We start from the raw sequence: 14167 nt of genomic DNA on the forward strand, positions 1-14167 counted from the left end.
TCTTGAGCCATAGAAAGAAGTTTAAAGCAAACATCTTTCTAGATGTTTTAATCTGCGTGAAATTGTTTCTGGAATCACTACAGGATCCTCTGAGTTAGTTCATGAACAAAATGTTCATCTGCTATCTCCCTTTAATGGACTTTATAACATATCACCATTCTTGAGCATACGAGTTACTTAAAACTTTGTACCTACACTAGTTAGAAAATGACCACTTTCTATAAGTGTTGAAGAATTAATTGAGTTCATGGTATTTTATTATATTTTAAAATTTATATTTTTGTTTCTTTATCATTCCTTTTCCTATATCCCATCCCTACCCAGAGAACCATTAATTATAAAAAAAAGAACAAAAAAGGAATGAAAAAAAGCAGTTTAGAAAATTAACTAACACACCAATTAAATCTGAGGGCATATTCAGTTTCAACATCCATAGGCCTTCCATTCTGAAAAGAAATATGGTTTATTCTTATATCTTTTATTTAGTACTACACATGATCATTATAATTATACAAGGTCAATGATGTTATTTGTTATTGTTCTTTTCATTTATATTGTTTTCCTGGTTCTGCTTGCTTCACTTGGGAGTAAGTCTTCCCATGACTCCCTGCATTCTTCATATTAATCACTTTTTATGACATGACAATGTTATTACAATTATGAACCATAATTTGAATAACCATTCCTCAGATAATGAACATCTACTGTTGCATTCAATTTTTTGATACTAGAAAATGTGTTGCTGTAATGATTTTGGTATATATTGGATCTTTCTTTCCATTATTACCCTCCTTGATGGATATGCCAAGAGATGGACCTCTTGAGTCAAAATGTATGGATATTTTAAATTTTTCTAGCATAATTCTGAATTGCTTTCCAGATTGCTCTACCAATACTTCATTAGAGTATGTGTCTTTCTACTATTTTACTAATATTTCTACTATTTCTAACCCTTTTATCATCTTTGGCAATTTGCTAATGTGAGGTAGAAGCTCAGGGTTGTTTTGCTTTGTAATTTTCTTTTTATTCTTAGGGGTAGACTTGACACTATCATTCTGTGAGTATGTTAAATTTTGTGATGAAATAAGAAATTCATAGAGCACTGAACAGATACCAAAAGGAAGCTTATTTAACTATAACAGAACAAGAGTATGCAATAAAGACATAGTTGCACTTGGCTTCCATAGCAAGTCCCTCTCATCTTCACATAGAGATGTGTCTGTTCAGCAGGGCAAGATATGGTGATGGTCATTCACCTACTCTGATAAGCACCAGTACAATGTGAGTGGGTGGACCTTAGGTGCCTTAGTGACCAGGAAACCAAGTAAGCACAGCTCCAGTCTTGCCATACCCTTGGCTAAATGAACTCAAGCTTTGTTGCCTTTTAAGGAACTTCTTGGCTACCCCATGATGTGGAAGCAAACCGAGTAGATGTTGATCCCATCACAATTATTTTTCATTTGGTTGTACTTGGTTGTATTTTTTTTTGTATTTCATATCCTGTCGCAACTTATCAGTTGAAGAATGACTTTTGGTTTTAATATATGTTTATATCTGATCCCTATAGATTTTGGTTTTCAAGCCCTTATCAGAGACATTTATTACTAAGATATTTTTCCATTGAGTAGCTTCTTTTCTTATCCATGCATTGATTTTGCTAATGCAGAAACTTTTAAAAGTCAAGTTATCAAAATTTTGTTTTACCTTTTGTGATTTCTTATATACATTAATTGCTTGAGAGTAGGGTATATTTGTTTATGTTTATGTATATATTATTCTTATGTATATATTAAGTGACTGCCATTTAGTAGATAATAAATGCTTGTTGGTTGATTGACTGATTGATCATATAGTTAAACATTCTCTCACTAGTTTTAGTTGTGAAGTATCTGATCTTATGCTTTTCTAATTTCTAATAGCATAATCTTTTATTTTCCTGATTTAGTAAGATATTTTTTAATCTTGCAGCTACAAAAGAAATAACCATACCATAAATATGCTAATGACTGCCATAGCCATCTTTTCTCTGGGTTAAGTAGAAGTCCTAATTTTATGCTCTTTCACACTGGTTTGAAAAGAAGAAGAAATAAATAAGGGTAGAACAGAATAGAGTACTATGGGAATAGTAGGGAATAAGTAATATATTAATAGGATATGGTTATGAGTAGGAACTTTCCATTATTATAACATAGATGGGAAGGTTTTCTAGGGAAAGACAGTTTCCCATAGTTCTTCAGTGTTTTATCTATATATAATCCTGTACAGTTATAACTAAGTGCTAGCAGTGCAAAATAAGACTAGAAACCTGACTTCACACAACCTCTATACCCTTATCCTAGTGGCTTCAGAGATGCATAGTGATATTAAATTCTCATAAGGTATTCCATTGTTTCTTGTGATACTCAAAGGATTATTGTAATATTGAATTATTCTTTCAGGTCTAAATCAGAGTTATAGACTGAATTTTCATTGGCATATTGTTTGATCTGGGTAAAATTGACTTTTGGAAGAGTCAATTTGTGCATTATAACCTCAAAATTTTCAAAGGTTGCAAAAGCCAAGGACTGGGTGAAACTGGAGTGGAAGCTTTCTTATTTAAAATGAAGAAATAGGGAGTTTTTGCCAAGAATCTATTAGGGCTGTCCCCTCAAACTTTTTAGCAATCTGTATTCATCTGAAACTTGTTTAAAAATATGAATATACTTAGAACTTCTAGTTGGAAGTCTTTTGGCATTTCCCCCTTACGTGGGGAAAATGTCAACATAAACATTTTTTCCAGGATTAAAAGAGGGTCATAGCAATAAACAAGCCAAATTTACTGACTGAGGATAGTTTTTTTTTAATACAGCAAATTCCAATAGTTACAATAAAAGCTGGATAAAGTCATCTTTAGGTTATATCAATATTAGCAGGTATTCGTATTGTTTATAGTTATTATATATGATATTGATTCAATATATTCACCTTTTATATCAATTAAACTTCATCTGTTCTCTTATCTTTCTAATTGTCCAGATCTCATTCATTTAGATATCCCATACCAGATACCTTTTGTTATACATTCCAAACTAATTTATCAGTTATCAAGATGAACAATTACAGAAACGACACTGGATATCACAAAATTAATCATTTAAATACTTTATAGAGACCAGGGCTCTTAATTTATGGTCTTTGAACTTTTTAAAAATGAAATTGTGTTCCTATGCATTTTTATTTATATTTAAAATTATTCTTTTTTTAAACATCACTAAAAGTCATGTTGTAAAAGCAAACATAACCATCCCCCCCCACACACACACACACAAGAGAAACCTCAAGAAAAATAAAGTGGAAATAAAGTTTGCTTCAACTCTGCCTTCTTTATCATAAGTCCTTCAGAATTCTCTTGGGTCACAACACCTGAGAAAAGATAGGTCATTCACATTTGATCATCCTGCAATTTTGCTATTACTTTGTATAAGGTACAATTGCTATTGCATTTATGTAAGTTTTTTACTGAGTATCCTGTTCATCCTTTCCCATAACAGAATAGCATTTCATCTCAATCACATGCCACAGTTTGTGCAGCCATTCCTCAACCACTGGGCAGCCCCTCAATCTCCAGTTCCCCACCACCAGAAGAGAACTGCTATACATATCCCTATACATATAGATTCTTTTCTTCTGGGATTTCATCTCCTCTGGAATGTAGACCTAGCAGTGGCACCTCTAGGTCAAAGGGTAGACATGGTTTCAAATTGCTCAACAGAATTGTTATATCATTTCATAGTGCATCAATGTCTCAATTTTCCTACATCCCTTCCAACATTTGCCATTTTTCTCCTTTTGTCCTATTAGGCAATCCAATAGGTTGTACCTTAGAAATAAAAATTATTCTTTTTTTTAGGGTTTTTTTTTTTTTTTTGCAAGGCAAACGGGGTTAAGTGGCTTTCCCAAGGCCACACAGCTAGGTAATGATTAAGTGTCTGAGGGGGGATTTGAACCCAGGTACTCCTGACTCCAGGGCCAGTGCTTTATCCACTGTGCCACCTAGCCACCCCTTAAAAATTATTCTTAAAAGGTGTTTACAGCTTTACTAGATGGACAGAGAGAGAAAAAAGGTTAAGAAAACCTGTTATAGACAATATGTTTCACATTTTGATTGTGTTCCAAATATTTATATTTCTTATGAACCTAACTATTTTTAAGATAAACTCTTTGTTTTCCTGTGTTCTAGTTTAGGTTGTCTCTAAGGTGGCACTGTCTGCTTATTATAGCAAAAAAATTATTAGAATCATAGGATCATAAATAATTTAGAGTTAGAAGAAACCTTAGAGGCCAGAAGATATAAATGAATTGATGTTAATCTATTCAACCCTCAATAGTTATATAATTAGCATCCCCACATTATGTGCTGGTGTTGGAGGATGGGAATAGTACTCAAATATCTTTAAATATGTTTTATGGAGGGACGTTATTCAAATATTTAAGTTCTTATTCAGCTATATTTTAAAAATCCTTGTCACCTTTTACAACTAATCTGAAACCTTAAAAACCTCAAAACCAGTCTTTAAATCATCATATTCAGAAGATCACAATCATTTTGGTTTTCAAGCTTAAAATACATGAAGACCTGTCTGCTTCCACAGAAATATTCCTATAGATACAGAATCAGAACTTAATGGAATTTTCTTATTTCCTTGTTAAGACCAGGGTTCTTGATTTAGGATCTATGAACTTGATTATTTTTATTAGCTAAATTTCAATATAATTGGTTTCAGTTTCTTATATTGTTTACCAAAGCTAAAATAACTCACTATGCTATATACATCTAAACTTTAGAATGTCATTTCTCAGCAAGACAAGGTACCATGTTCCCATTTAAACGTACTATGTAGGGGATCCAATAGCTAATTCCCAGCATCTGTGAGACTAAGAACAAATGATTATTTATCTCCCCAAATCGCTTGTAATGGTTTGTAAGAGGCTGACTCAGGTTTAAAGACATAGATTGTTGTATAATAAAAATTTGTGAAATCACTCCTTCAGTGAAGTTCTTGCAATAACCTTGTGAGAAAGGTACTACATTCTTCAAATGAGGAAATTTAGAATCAAAAGGTCAGTATTTGCTACATTCCATTATTGAAACATATTGGAAAGATATCAGTGCATTGCACACATAATATATTTCATGGGATGGGGTCTGTAATAAATTCTCATTGATCAATACTATTAACGGTATACATTCAGATAGCACTTTTACCTTTGGCAAAATATTTTCCTTTTCATTTCTTCATTAACTAGCAAAATTCTTTACATATATCAATCATTCATATGTTCATTTTGAATTGTATTCACAAATATCTCATTCTAATACTTTTAAAGACAGTACAATAAATTGTTACAATTCATATTTTATCCTAGCTATGTATAGGGCTTTTGGAATACCCTGCATATATATATATATATATATATATATATATATATATATATATAAATTTAAAGAAAATTTTAGGAGCATTGATCATCTTAAAATTAAATATTTATTATGACTATCTTTGTATTCCTAATTAATCTAAATGATTTGTTCTTTTTAATTGTCATTTCATTAGCAAATTATTTGGAACAGAAAACTACCTGGCAGCCATTAATGCTTATAACTTGGCAATTCGATTAAACAATAAGATTCCGTCCTTGTATCTGAATCGTGCTGCTTGTCATCTCAAACTTAAAAACCTACACAAGACAATCGAAGATTCTTCCAAGGTAGATTCCTTTAATAGTTTATGTTGTTAATTTTCTATTTATTTGTAGTTTTTAATAATTATATTTATGATAATTTTGATAATTGAGATTTTAAGGATATTTTCTTTGCTAGAACTCATTAATATAATTTAAAAAACAGAGCACAAACTGATGTGTTTTGGAGGCATCACACTTGTTAAAAATTTGATGATCTCTGAAAGCCATAAATATAAAAGTAACATGTATTTTTGGTACTGATCTGTGATGTCTGTAACTTATGGCCTTTGGGAATTTGGGGGGCTTTAAAAGGTTAAGTGATTTGCTCATGATCAAATAGCTAGTATATATAAAATTTTTTAGAGATTTTAAGGATAAATAGTTTTTATTTTACAGAAGAAAGTATTTGCTATGATTACACAGGTAGTGAATCACAGAGCTGGGATATGAATCCAGGTTTAGCCTGGGTTTTCTGGACTAAAAGGCCACCCCTCTGCTACAATGCTGAAAGTATGTATTTTTGTTATACATACTTTCATTTGTGTGTGTGTGTGTGTGTGTGTGTGTGTGTGTGTGTGTGTGTGTGTAAGAGAGAGCAGAGGAGAGAGAGAGAGAGAGAGAGAGAGAGAGAGAGAGAGAGAGAGAGAGAGAGAGAGAGATTAAGCACTTTAGATACTTAACATTCATTATAAAAAGACATATTTTTTGTAAATTTTACAAACTTATTTGGGATGCCGAATTGTAGAACATAACTCCAAATGGAGTCACAAAGTGTTGGGCACACCTGAAATGACTGAACAACAACAAGAAGTTTTAGAGAAATTAATGTAAAATAGAAATTATTTTATTTGCACCACTATTAGGATTCACCTAATCCAATCTGGCCACTGGAAAGCAGCTAAAAACAATTCATGTGGAATAATATTCTTTGTCGTGGGGGGCACATCTGGGAGAAGTGGTTCTTTGTTAGGGGAAGGGTATGCTACTTCCTAACAGGCTACAAGAAAATCTACTAGCCATATTCATTTCACTTCTAGAAGAGCTAGCCTATATTCCAAAAGAAATTGGTTCATGTTCCATCTCTGAGTTACCTGAAAATGACCCAGTAGCTCATAGTCATTTGGTTAGGAGCTAACTCCTTGCAATACTCAAACATGACAATATAAGCAATATATGTAGCATTAAAATTATAATTATGGATTTAGTCATATTTTCAACATCGTAAATTTTTATTACTATTAATTTAAAATTATTGTATTACAACTAACCATAGGATAACATCAAGTTTTTACCATATGTATTAGTGACAAAAGTTCCACAGTATTTATGCATCTGTATAATATGTGAAGCTATAAATAACTTTATTATTTTTATCTCAATCTATGCATCAGTTGTTGGAAAATTACAATTACATATAGAAATAATGTGATTCACTTTTCCTATTTTTCCTGAGTTCAACAGGATGTATACAGAATAGAAACTGCTAGGATAAATTATTAGTTTTCCTTTTCTCTGGTTACAGTCTGTCAGATATCTTACTGTCCGTCAGGGACTATGTTCAGAGCAACCATTTCATTGCTAGTTAGACTTCTTAAATTAACCAGTTGAGATACTGGAATAAAAACCTTACAGAATGGAAATGTGAGTCTGCAACAAAATATACCCTTGTTGAATATTTATACTGATACTGTAAACAAATTTAACATTAATCCATTAATGTCTTTTAACTTGGGGAGAAAAATATTTAAACATGATATAACTATATGTAATTTTTCCATGCTCTGTGACAGGATTCTCTGCTCCAAGAGTTTAGGTAACATTTATAGAACTCTTAGACAAGGAAAACATTCAGAATGTATCTTGAGTTAACAAAATTTGGTGAACAACCAGTTGCCATTTCATTCTTCTTGAATCACATCACATGAGGGAACCAGTGATTTCCATCCCAATGATTTATCTCATTTGAGAAGTAAATTGAATAGGAAGTGACATGGTGAGAGTACCAACCTTCTGTGGAATGGAACAAGGAACTTTTCTTGGTGGCAACCCTAGCTTTAATTCCTGCAGGTGATAAAAATCTTACAGTATAATGTACTGAAAAAAAAGCACTTTTCCTAGGAGTTGAGAGGTGCACTCAAACTACCAAGAAAAGAAAAAAAATAAAAATTATTGATTTCAAGACAAATAAACAGGGAAAACAACATTATTTTTTAGGGAACCATAGATAATATATATACATATATATATATACATACATACATACACATATATGTATATATGTTCAGTATAGACTGAATATATGTGTATCAAATGGCATAGCATCTAAATTCTTAAATTAAAATTTAATTCAATTGCATAGTAAATAACACTCAGAAACTTTAATGTTCCTCTCTAGAATTAAACAAAACTAAGAGAATGAAAAAGTGTAGAATTAAACTATTGGAGAATTTAGAGCTAAAAATAATTATAGTGACTGTCAAATGGGATCACTAAAGAATTTAATGCATATTTTTCAACCCCACTTGTTACTGTAATAAAACTATTCTAAAATGTTAGGGTATAGAAAATTAAATGTATAAAAGCAGAAACTAATAAATATATAGAACAAAAGCAAAAGATAAAAACTTAAATGACATTCTAAATAATGAGGTCAAAGAATACATTGTTGAAGCAAGGGCAGCTAGGTGGCGTAGTGGATAAAACACTGGCCTTAGAGTCAGGAGTACTTAGGTTCAAATCCAGTCTCAGACACTTAATAATTACCTAGCCTACCTAGCTGTGTGGCCTCAGGCAAGCCACTTAACCCCATTTGCCTTGCAAAAACCTAAAAACCAACAAACAAACAAATAATTGTAGAAGCAGGAACTGTGTAAAAGAGTTTGATATTGATATCTTTTCCCAAAAACAACCATTAACAAAATAAAAAAGATTAATAAGTTGAATATTATATTTCATTTTGAATATGATTTGTTTTTAAAAACTAGAAAATCAACAAATCCAAGCAACTTCGTAAGAGCCCACAGATTTTAATATAGTCTACTGAAGATTCAAATAACAATTGATTTGGAGTTTAATGACAAGAATTAAAAATCCAAACTCCACCATTTTTTTAGCTGTGTTAACATTGGCCAAATTATTTCTCTTTGCAAGCTTTAGTTTCCTTATTTACAAAATAAAGGGTTGGACTAAAGATTTCTGTAGCTTCTTCGAACTATAAGTCCTATGATCCTGTGATGGAACTTATTCTATCAATTGAGCAGCACAGAATAACACAAAAGATTATAAAAGGTAATTTTAACCTAGCTATAGAATGAGGTTGTTAATTTATTTAACAAAGTTAATTTTTTTTTGTTTGCCAGCAGAATAAATGGAGATGATATGGTCAAAGACAGCATAAGAATTTGAAGTTAGTTTTGAATAACCAGGATTTTGTTCAATTTTAGATAGGAATTCCTTGGTCCTTAAATTCTTTGTGTGTGTGTGTGTGTGTGTGTGTGTGTGTGTGTGTGTGTGTACATATATAAATACTTTTTTTTCCCCCTTAAGGCCCTGGAATTACTTACACCACATGTTGTAGACAATGCTAATGCAAGAATGAAAGCTCATGTACGGCGTGGAACGGCATTCTGCCAACTAGAATTATATGTAGAAGGTAGGCATTTGATTTAATAGAGCTGGTCTTATTCTCAAAGTAAATCTTGAATTATGTACACATTGATTTTAGAATCATGATCATTCAATTGCTTTTTTGTAGTTGTCAACTTTTAGTCAAATACATTTCTGTTCTACTTAGGTTTTTAACAAATCCAAGTGAGCAAAAATAATTATAGAGAAATATAGATAATAAAAATATAGACTATAACCCATAGTTGTTTAGCATTTTTCTACAATGGAAAAATTTCACTTTTTTGATTTGTCACATGGTTCCTGCTTTTGGAATGCTTGATTTGAGACAATCACATCTACAATTTAATCCTACATATAATCATTGTGAAGCAATTAAGTTATAAATTCACAGAAACTCAGGTAATAACAACTGGTAAACACCAGTTTATATAGCACTTTATGATTTACAAATGCTTTATATACTCCACTAATAAGAGTCTCATAAAAATTCTTTAAGGGAAGAAACTACAGGTATTAGTATCCCATTTTATCAAAAAGTAAATTGAGGATCAGAAATTTGCAAATGGTCACAAAGCCAACCATCAGAGGTATGATTTGAAACCAAATTTTTGTGACTTCAAGGCCAGCAGCCTCAGGTATAGCCAAACCAAGACAAAATTATGCAAGAAACAAAGTTTCTCTTTGAGAATGTCCTTCGTCCTTGATGTGGTGTGGTTCAGTGAAATGTGATCAAAACTTGGTCTCAGAAAGACATGATTTACAATATGACCTTGGGTAAGTCATAAAATTACTTGACCTCAATTTCTACAGATCCAAAATAAGGGAACTAGTATCCTCCAGTTCTCAAGATTAGTCTCGTCTCAAATCTCTTCTGGTTCTAGAGCTATAATCCTAGTATCCAGTAGCCCTTTTCCTAGTTGGGATGTGACACAGTGGAAAAAGTACTTGATTGTACTTAGATCTGAGTTCTACTGTGACCTTTAGTCATTCAACTTATATTTGTAGTGCATCCCTCAGAGTGATGTTGTAAAAGAAGCACTTTATAAACTATGAAGTGATTTTTTAAAAAAAGTTACTATTAATATGTTCTTACTCCCCTGGAGGTTACCAACTCAGGTATGCTGTCATTCAAATCCTACTCTCATACCGTTTCCTACTTTCATGTTATCCAGTTGAAATTTATCTGTTCAATAAAGACTGATTAAGCATATAATATATACAGGACAATGGTAATTTCTGAGAATACTAAGATTAAAATGGAGTTGGCCCTTGCTTTCAAAGAATTTATAATCTTATTGCAAAGAGGGAATGAATCCAACATGCAAGTAGGTATCATAAATGGCAGACTATGATAAGGGGATGGTAGAGATCACTTTCAACAGATATACTTGGAGAGACTTCATGAAGAAGGTGAGATTTTATCTAGGTTCTGCAGGAAAAGGATTTCAATAGATTGAGATGAAGAGGAAGTATATTGCAGGGATGTAAGATGGCCTGCATGAAAGTATGGAAGTAGGATGGGGAAGAATAAAAACTAAAAGAATAAAATTAATTAGTCAAAGGTATTAAATTCCAGCCTAAACAATTTCAATTTTCTCTAGTAGGGTAAGTAGAGAGCCATCGAAGGTTTTTAAGCAGAAATTTGACATGTATCAAGAAGGTAAGTTTGAGAGGGGAGAGGCTAAAGATAAAAAAATAAATTAAAAGACAATATTACATTAGTCCTGTTAAGAGGTAATGGGGTGGGGGCAACTAGGTGATGCATTGGATAGAGTACCAGCCCTGGTGTCAGGAGTATCTGAGTTCAGATCCGGTCTCAGACACTTAATAATTGCCTAGCTGTGTGACCTTGGGCAAGTTACTTAACCCCAATGCCTTAAACTAAAGAGGAAAATTTAAAAAAAGATGTAATGGGGAATTCTGACCAAAATGGCAGAGAGAAGCCAGGCACTGTGCTAAGGTCTCCTGTTTTTCCCTCAGAACTCATATGAATCCTGCCTATTAACAGAGATTCAACTAAACCCAGAAAAAGAAGTTAGGTGAAAAACACAGATACTTCCTCACATAAGAAGCAACCAGCACCCCCTCCCCTACTCTCTGGCCCACTTGGGAGTTACTAAACTCACTGAGCAAAGCCTCTAGAAATTTCAACACAAAAGTCTGTGAACCAGCCCCCTCCAACACAAGATCTTAGGAAAAATGAATAAAAGCAGTGAAAGGGGGGATCCATAGAAAACTACCTTGAAAGCAAAGATCCTAGAGAGTTCTAGAACTTCTGAAGAGAATATGAATTGGTCTCAAGCCCAGAAAGACTTCCTTGAAGAAATCAGGAAAGAGTTTAAAAATCAATTGGAAAAACTGGGAAGAAAACTCAAGAGAAAATTAACATTTTGCAAGAGAAAATTAACATCTCACAACAAGAAAATAATTCTCTCAAAATCACAATTGGCAAATGGAAAACTCTTTCAAAAATAAAACTAAGCAATTGGAAAAGGAGTTGCAAAAGGTAAATGAAGAAAATTCTTCTCTTAAAAAAAATCGGGATCTGTGGAAACTAATGACTTCATGAGACAACAAGTATCTGTTAAACAAAACCAAAAAATCGAAAAAAAATAGAAGAAAATGTAAAAATACCTTACTGGCAAAACCACTGACCTTGAGCACAGATCCAGAAGAGACAACTTAAGAATCGTTGGGCTTGGGGGTGGCTAGGCGGTGCAGTGGATAAAGCACCAGCCCTGGAGTCAGGAGGACCTGAGTTAAAATCCGGCCTCACACACTTAATAATTACCTAGCTGTGTGGCCTTGGGCAAGCCACTTAACCCCACTGCCTTGCAAAACAAAAAACAACAAAAAGAATCATTGGGCTTCTTGAAAACATTGTGGAGAAAAAAAGCCTGGACTCAATATTATAGGATTTAGTGATGGAAAATTGCCCTAATATCATGGAACTAGAGGGGAAAAATAGTTTTTGAAAGAATACATTGATACCCTCTGAAAAGGGATCTCAAAATGAAAACACCAAGGAATATTGTGGCCAAATTACATAACTATCAAATAAAAGAAAAATTCTGCAAGCAGCCAGAAAGAAACAATTTAGATACCAAGTAATATATACCAGTTAGATCTAAAATTATAAAGCATCAATCATCAAAACTGTCTGGTATTGGCTAAAAATAAGAGTGCTAGATCGGTGAAATATTATGAAATACAAGAATTCCTAGAGATTTCAATAATAGATGAGAGAGGCAGAAAACTGGTAAGAATTAATGCCTGCAAAGACTTATATTTCAGTATTCTAGTCATTTCTCTTTGGAGAACTCTTAAGTTATATATGTTTGTGTATATGTGTAAATAATATTCTGTATTCTATAAGATATACATTTTGTTGTCCTTTGCTGATTGAATACAGGTTTACAAGATTATGAAATGGCACTTAAGATTGACCCATCCAACAAAATTGTTCAAAATGATGCTGAGAAGATTCGGAATATAATCCAAGGAACTGAATTTGAACAATAATAAATACCAAAAGCAGCTAGATATTGTGTCTTATGTTGATAACAAGAGGTGAAGGCATTCATATCCTTTTTCTGTATTCTAGTTCATACTGTCAAAGAACTTCATGTTTATTGTTTCTACAATTTCTGTAGAAGGCAAAAATAGTATAATGTTGTAGGAAACAAGCTATCCAAGTTGAACAAGTTTTGAGTAAATAAATCAAAGAAAAAAATAATACATTTTAACCCTTTACTTTAAAATTATAAGTTTACCATTTTTCCTTATTGTATGAGGTTCCCCAAGTGACTAAATATGTGTTTGGTGTTTAATATTAAGGTATTGATTTAATTTTGATGAGATATCTGTTTTAAAAAAGTTTATATTTTCATTTAAATTGTGTTTTACCAATAAAATTGAGTTATTGAGTCAGATATAGCAGTTATTTTTGCATGTAATATATATAATTTAATTTATTTATCTTAATACATAGAATATCCCTTAGCTTTTTCCTAATATTCTCTTATCATCACTGTGACAAATTATGTTGGCTCAACCTGGAGAAGCAACTGATTGAACAAAACTTGCCTATAGATCTAGTTTTAGACAAGGGTAGCAAGAAAACTAACCATACTTCATATCACTGAAAAAGTAAAAATAAAATGATCAAAAACACTGAAATCTGCCTGGCATGCTCAAGAGAATTGAAATGATAAGATTTCATATTATATGAGAGATGTCAGAATATTGTGTTGTCTATCAAATTGCATCAATATGTATTATGCCTCTGTGTGGTGTACAAATTTTTATCAAAACTTATCTTTTCAATATGACAGCTGTCACAATTCATGAGTGTTTTTTAAGATTTTTTTGTATTAAAATTAAAATTTATCATTAAACCACTTGACACATTCAAAGGGATCATAGGATGAAGTCTAGGTCATATAGCCAGAACTATTTTTTTTTTTTTTTACTTTTTATAAGTCAGTGGGTTTAAGCGACTTGCCCAAAGTTACACAGCTAGGTAATTAAGTGTCTGAGGCTGGATTTGAACTCAGGTACTCCTGACTCCAGGGCTGGTGCTCTATCCACTGTGCCACCTAGCTGCCCCCATGGCCAACACTTTCTCCAAAACTCTTCCAACTCTGGAACCCTCAGAAAAAGGGAATTATGTTCCACATGTAGAATCAATATTTATTTATTACAATTATATTTCAGATCCACAGGACAAAGAAAGAACATTTACAGTGTTAAATGTTTAACATGGGAGAAATCTAGACTTTAAAGAGCTCAGAGGAGGATAAACTAATTCATAGGG

The 14167-nt window shown here is 32.4% G+C and overlaps 1 protein-coding gene across 4 annotated transcripts in view; it reads left to right on the forward strand.

Moving 5' to 3' along the window:
* The window catches only part of DNAAF4 (dynein axonemal assembly factor 4), a 71908-nt gene extending 58616 nt beyond the window's left edge, over nt 1–13292 (forward strand). The window contains exons 7-9 of one of the 4 annotated variants that reach the window (XM_074234626.1): nt 5595–5748; nt 9271–9376; nt 12764–13286. In XM_074234626.1, the coding sequence (XP_074090727.1) occupies nt 5595–5748; nt 9271–9376; nt 12764–12873 (370 nt within the window). In that variant the 3' untranslated portion in view covers nt 12874–13286. Of the gene's footprint in view, nt 1–5594; nt 5749–9270; nt 9377–10952; nt 11014–12763 lie in introns of those variants that run through there. The other 3 variants (XM_074234628.1, XM_074234627.1, XM_074234629.1) reach the window with 3 other exon arrangements.
* The last annotated feature ends 875 nt before the right edge of the window (nt 13293–14167 follow it).

Source organism: Macrotis lagotis, chromosome 4 (genome assembly GCF_037893015.1).
Source record: "Macrotis lagotis isolate mMagLag1 chromosome 4, bilby.v1.9.chrom.fasta, whole genome shotgun sequence".
Lineage (NCBI taxonomy): Eukaryota > Metazoa > Chordata > Mammalia > Peramelemorphia > Peramelidae > Macrotis > Macrotis lagotis.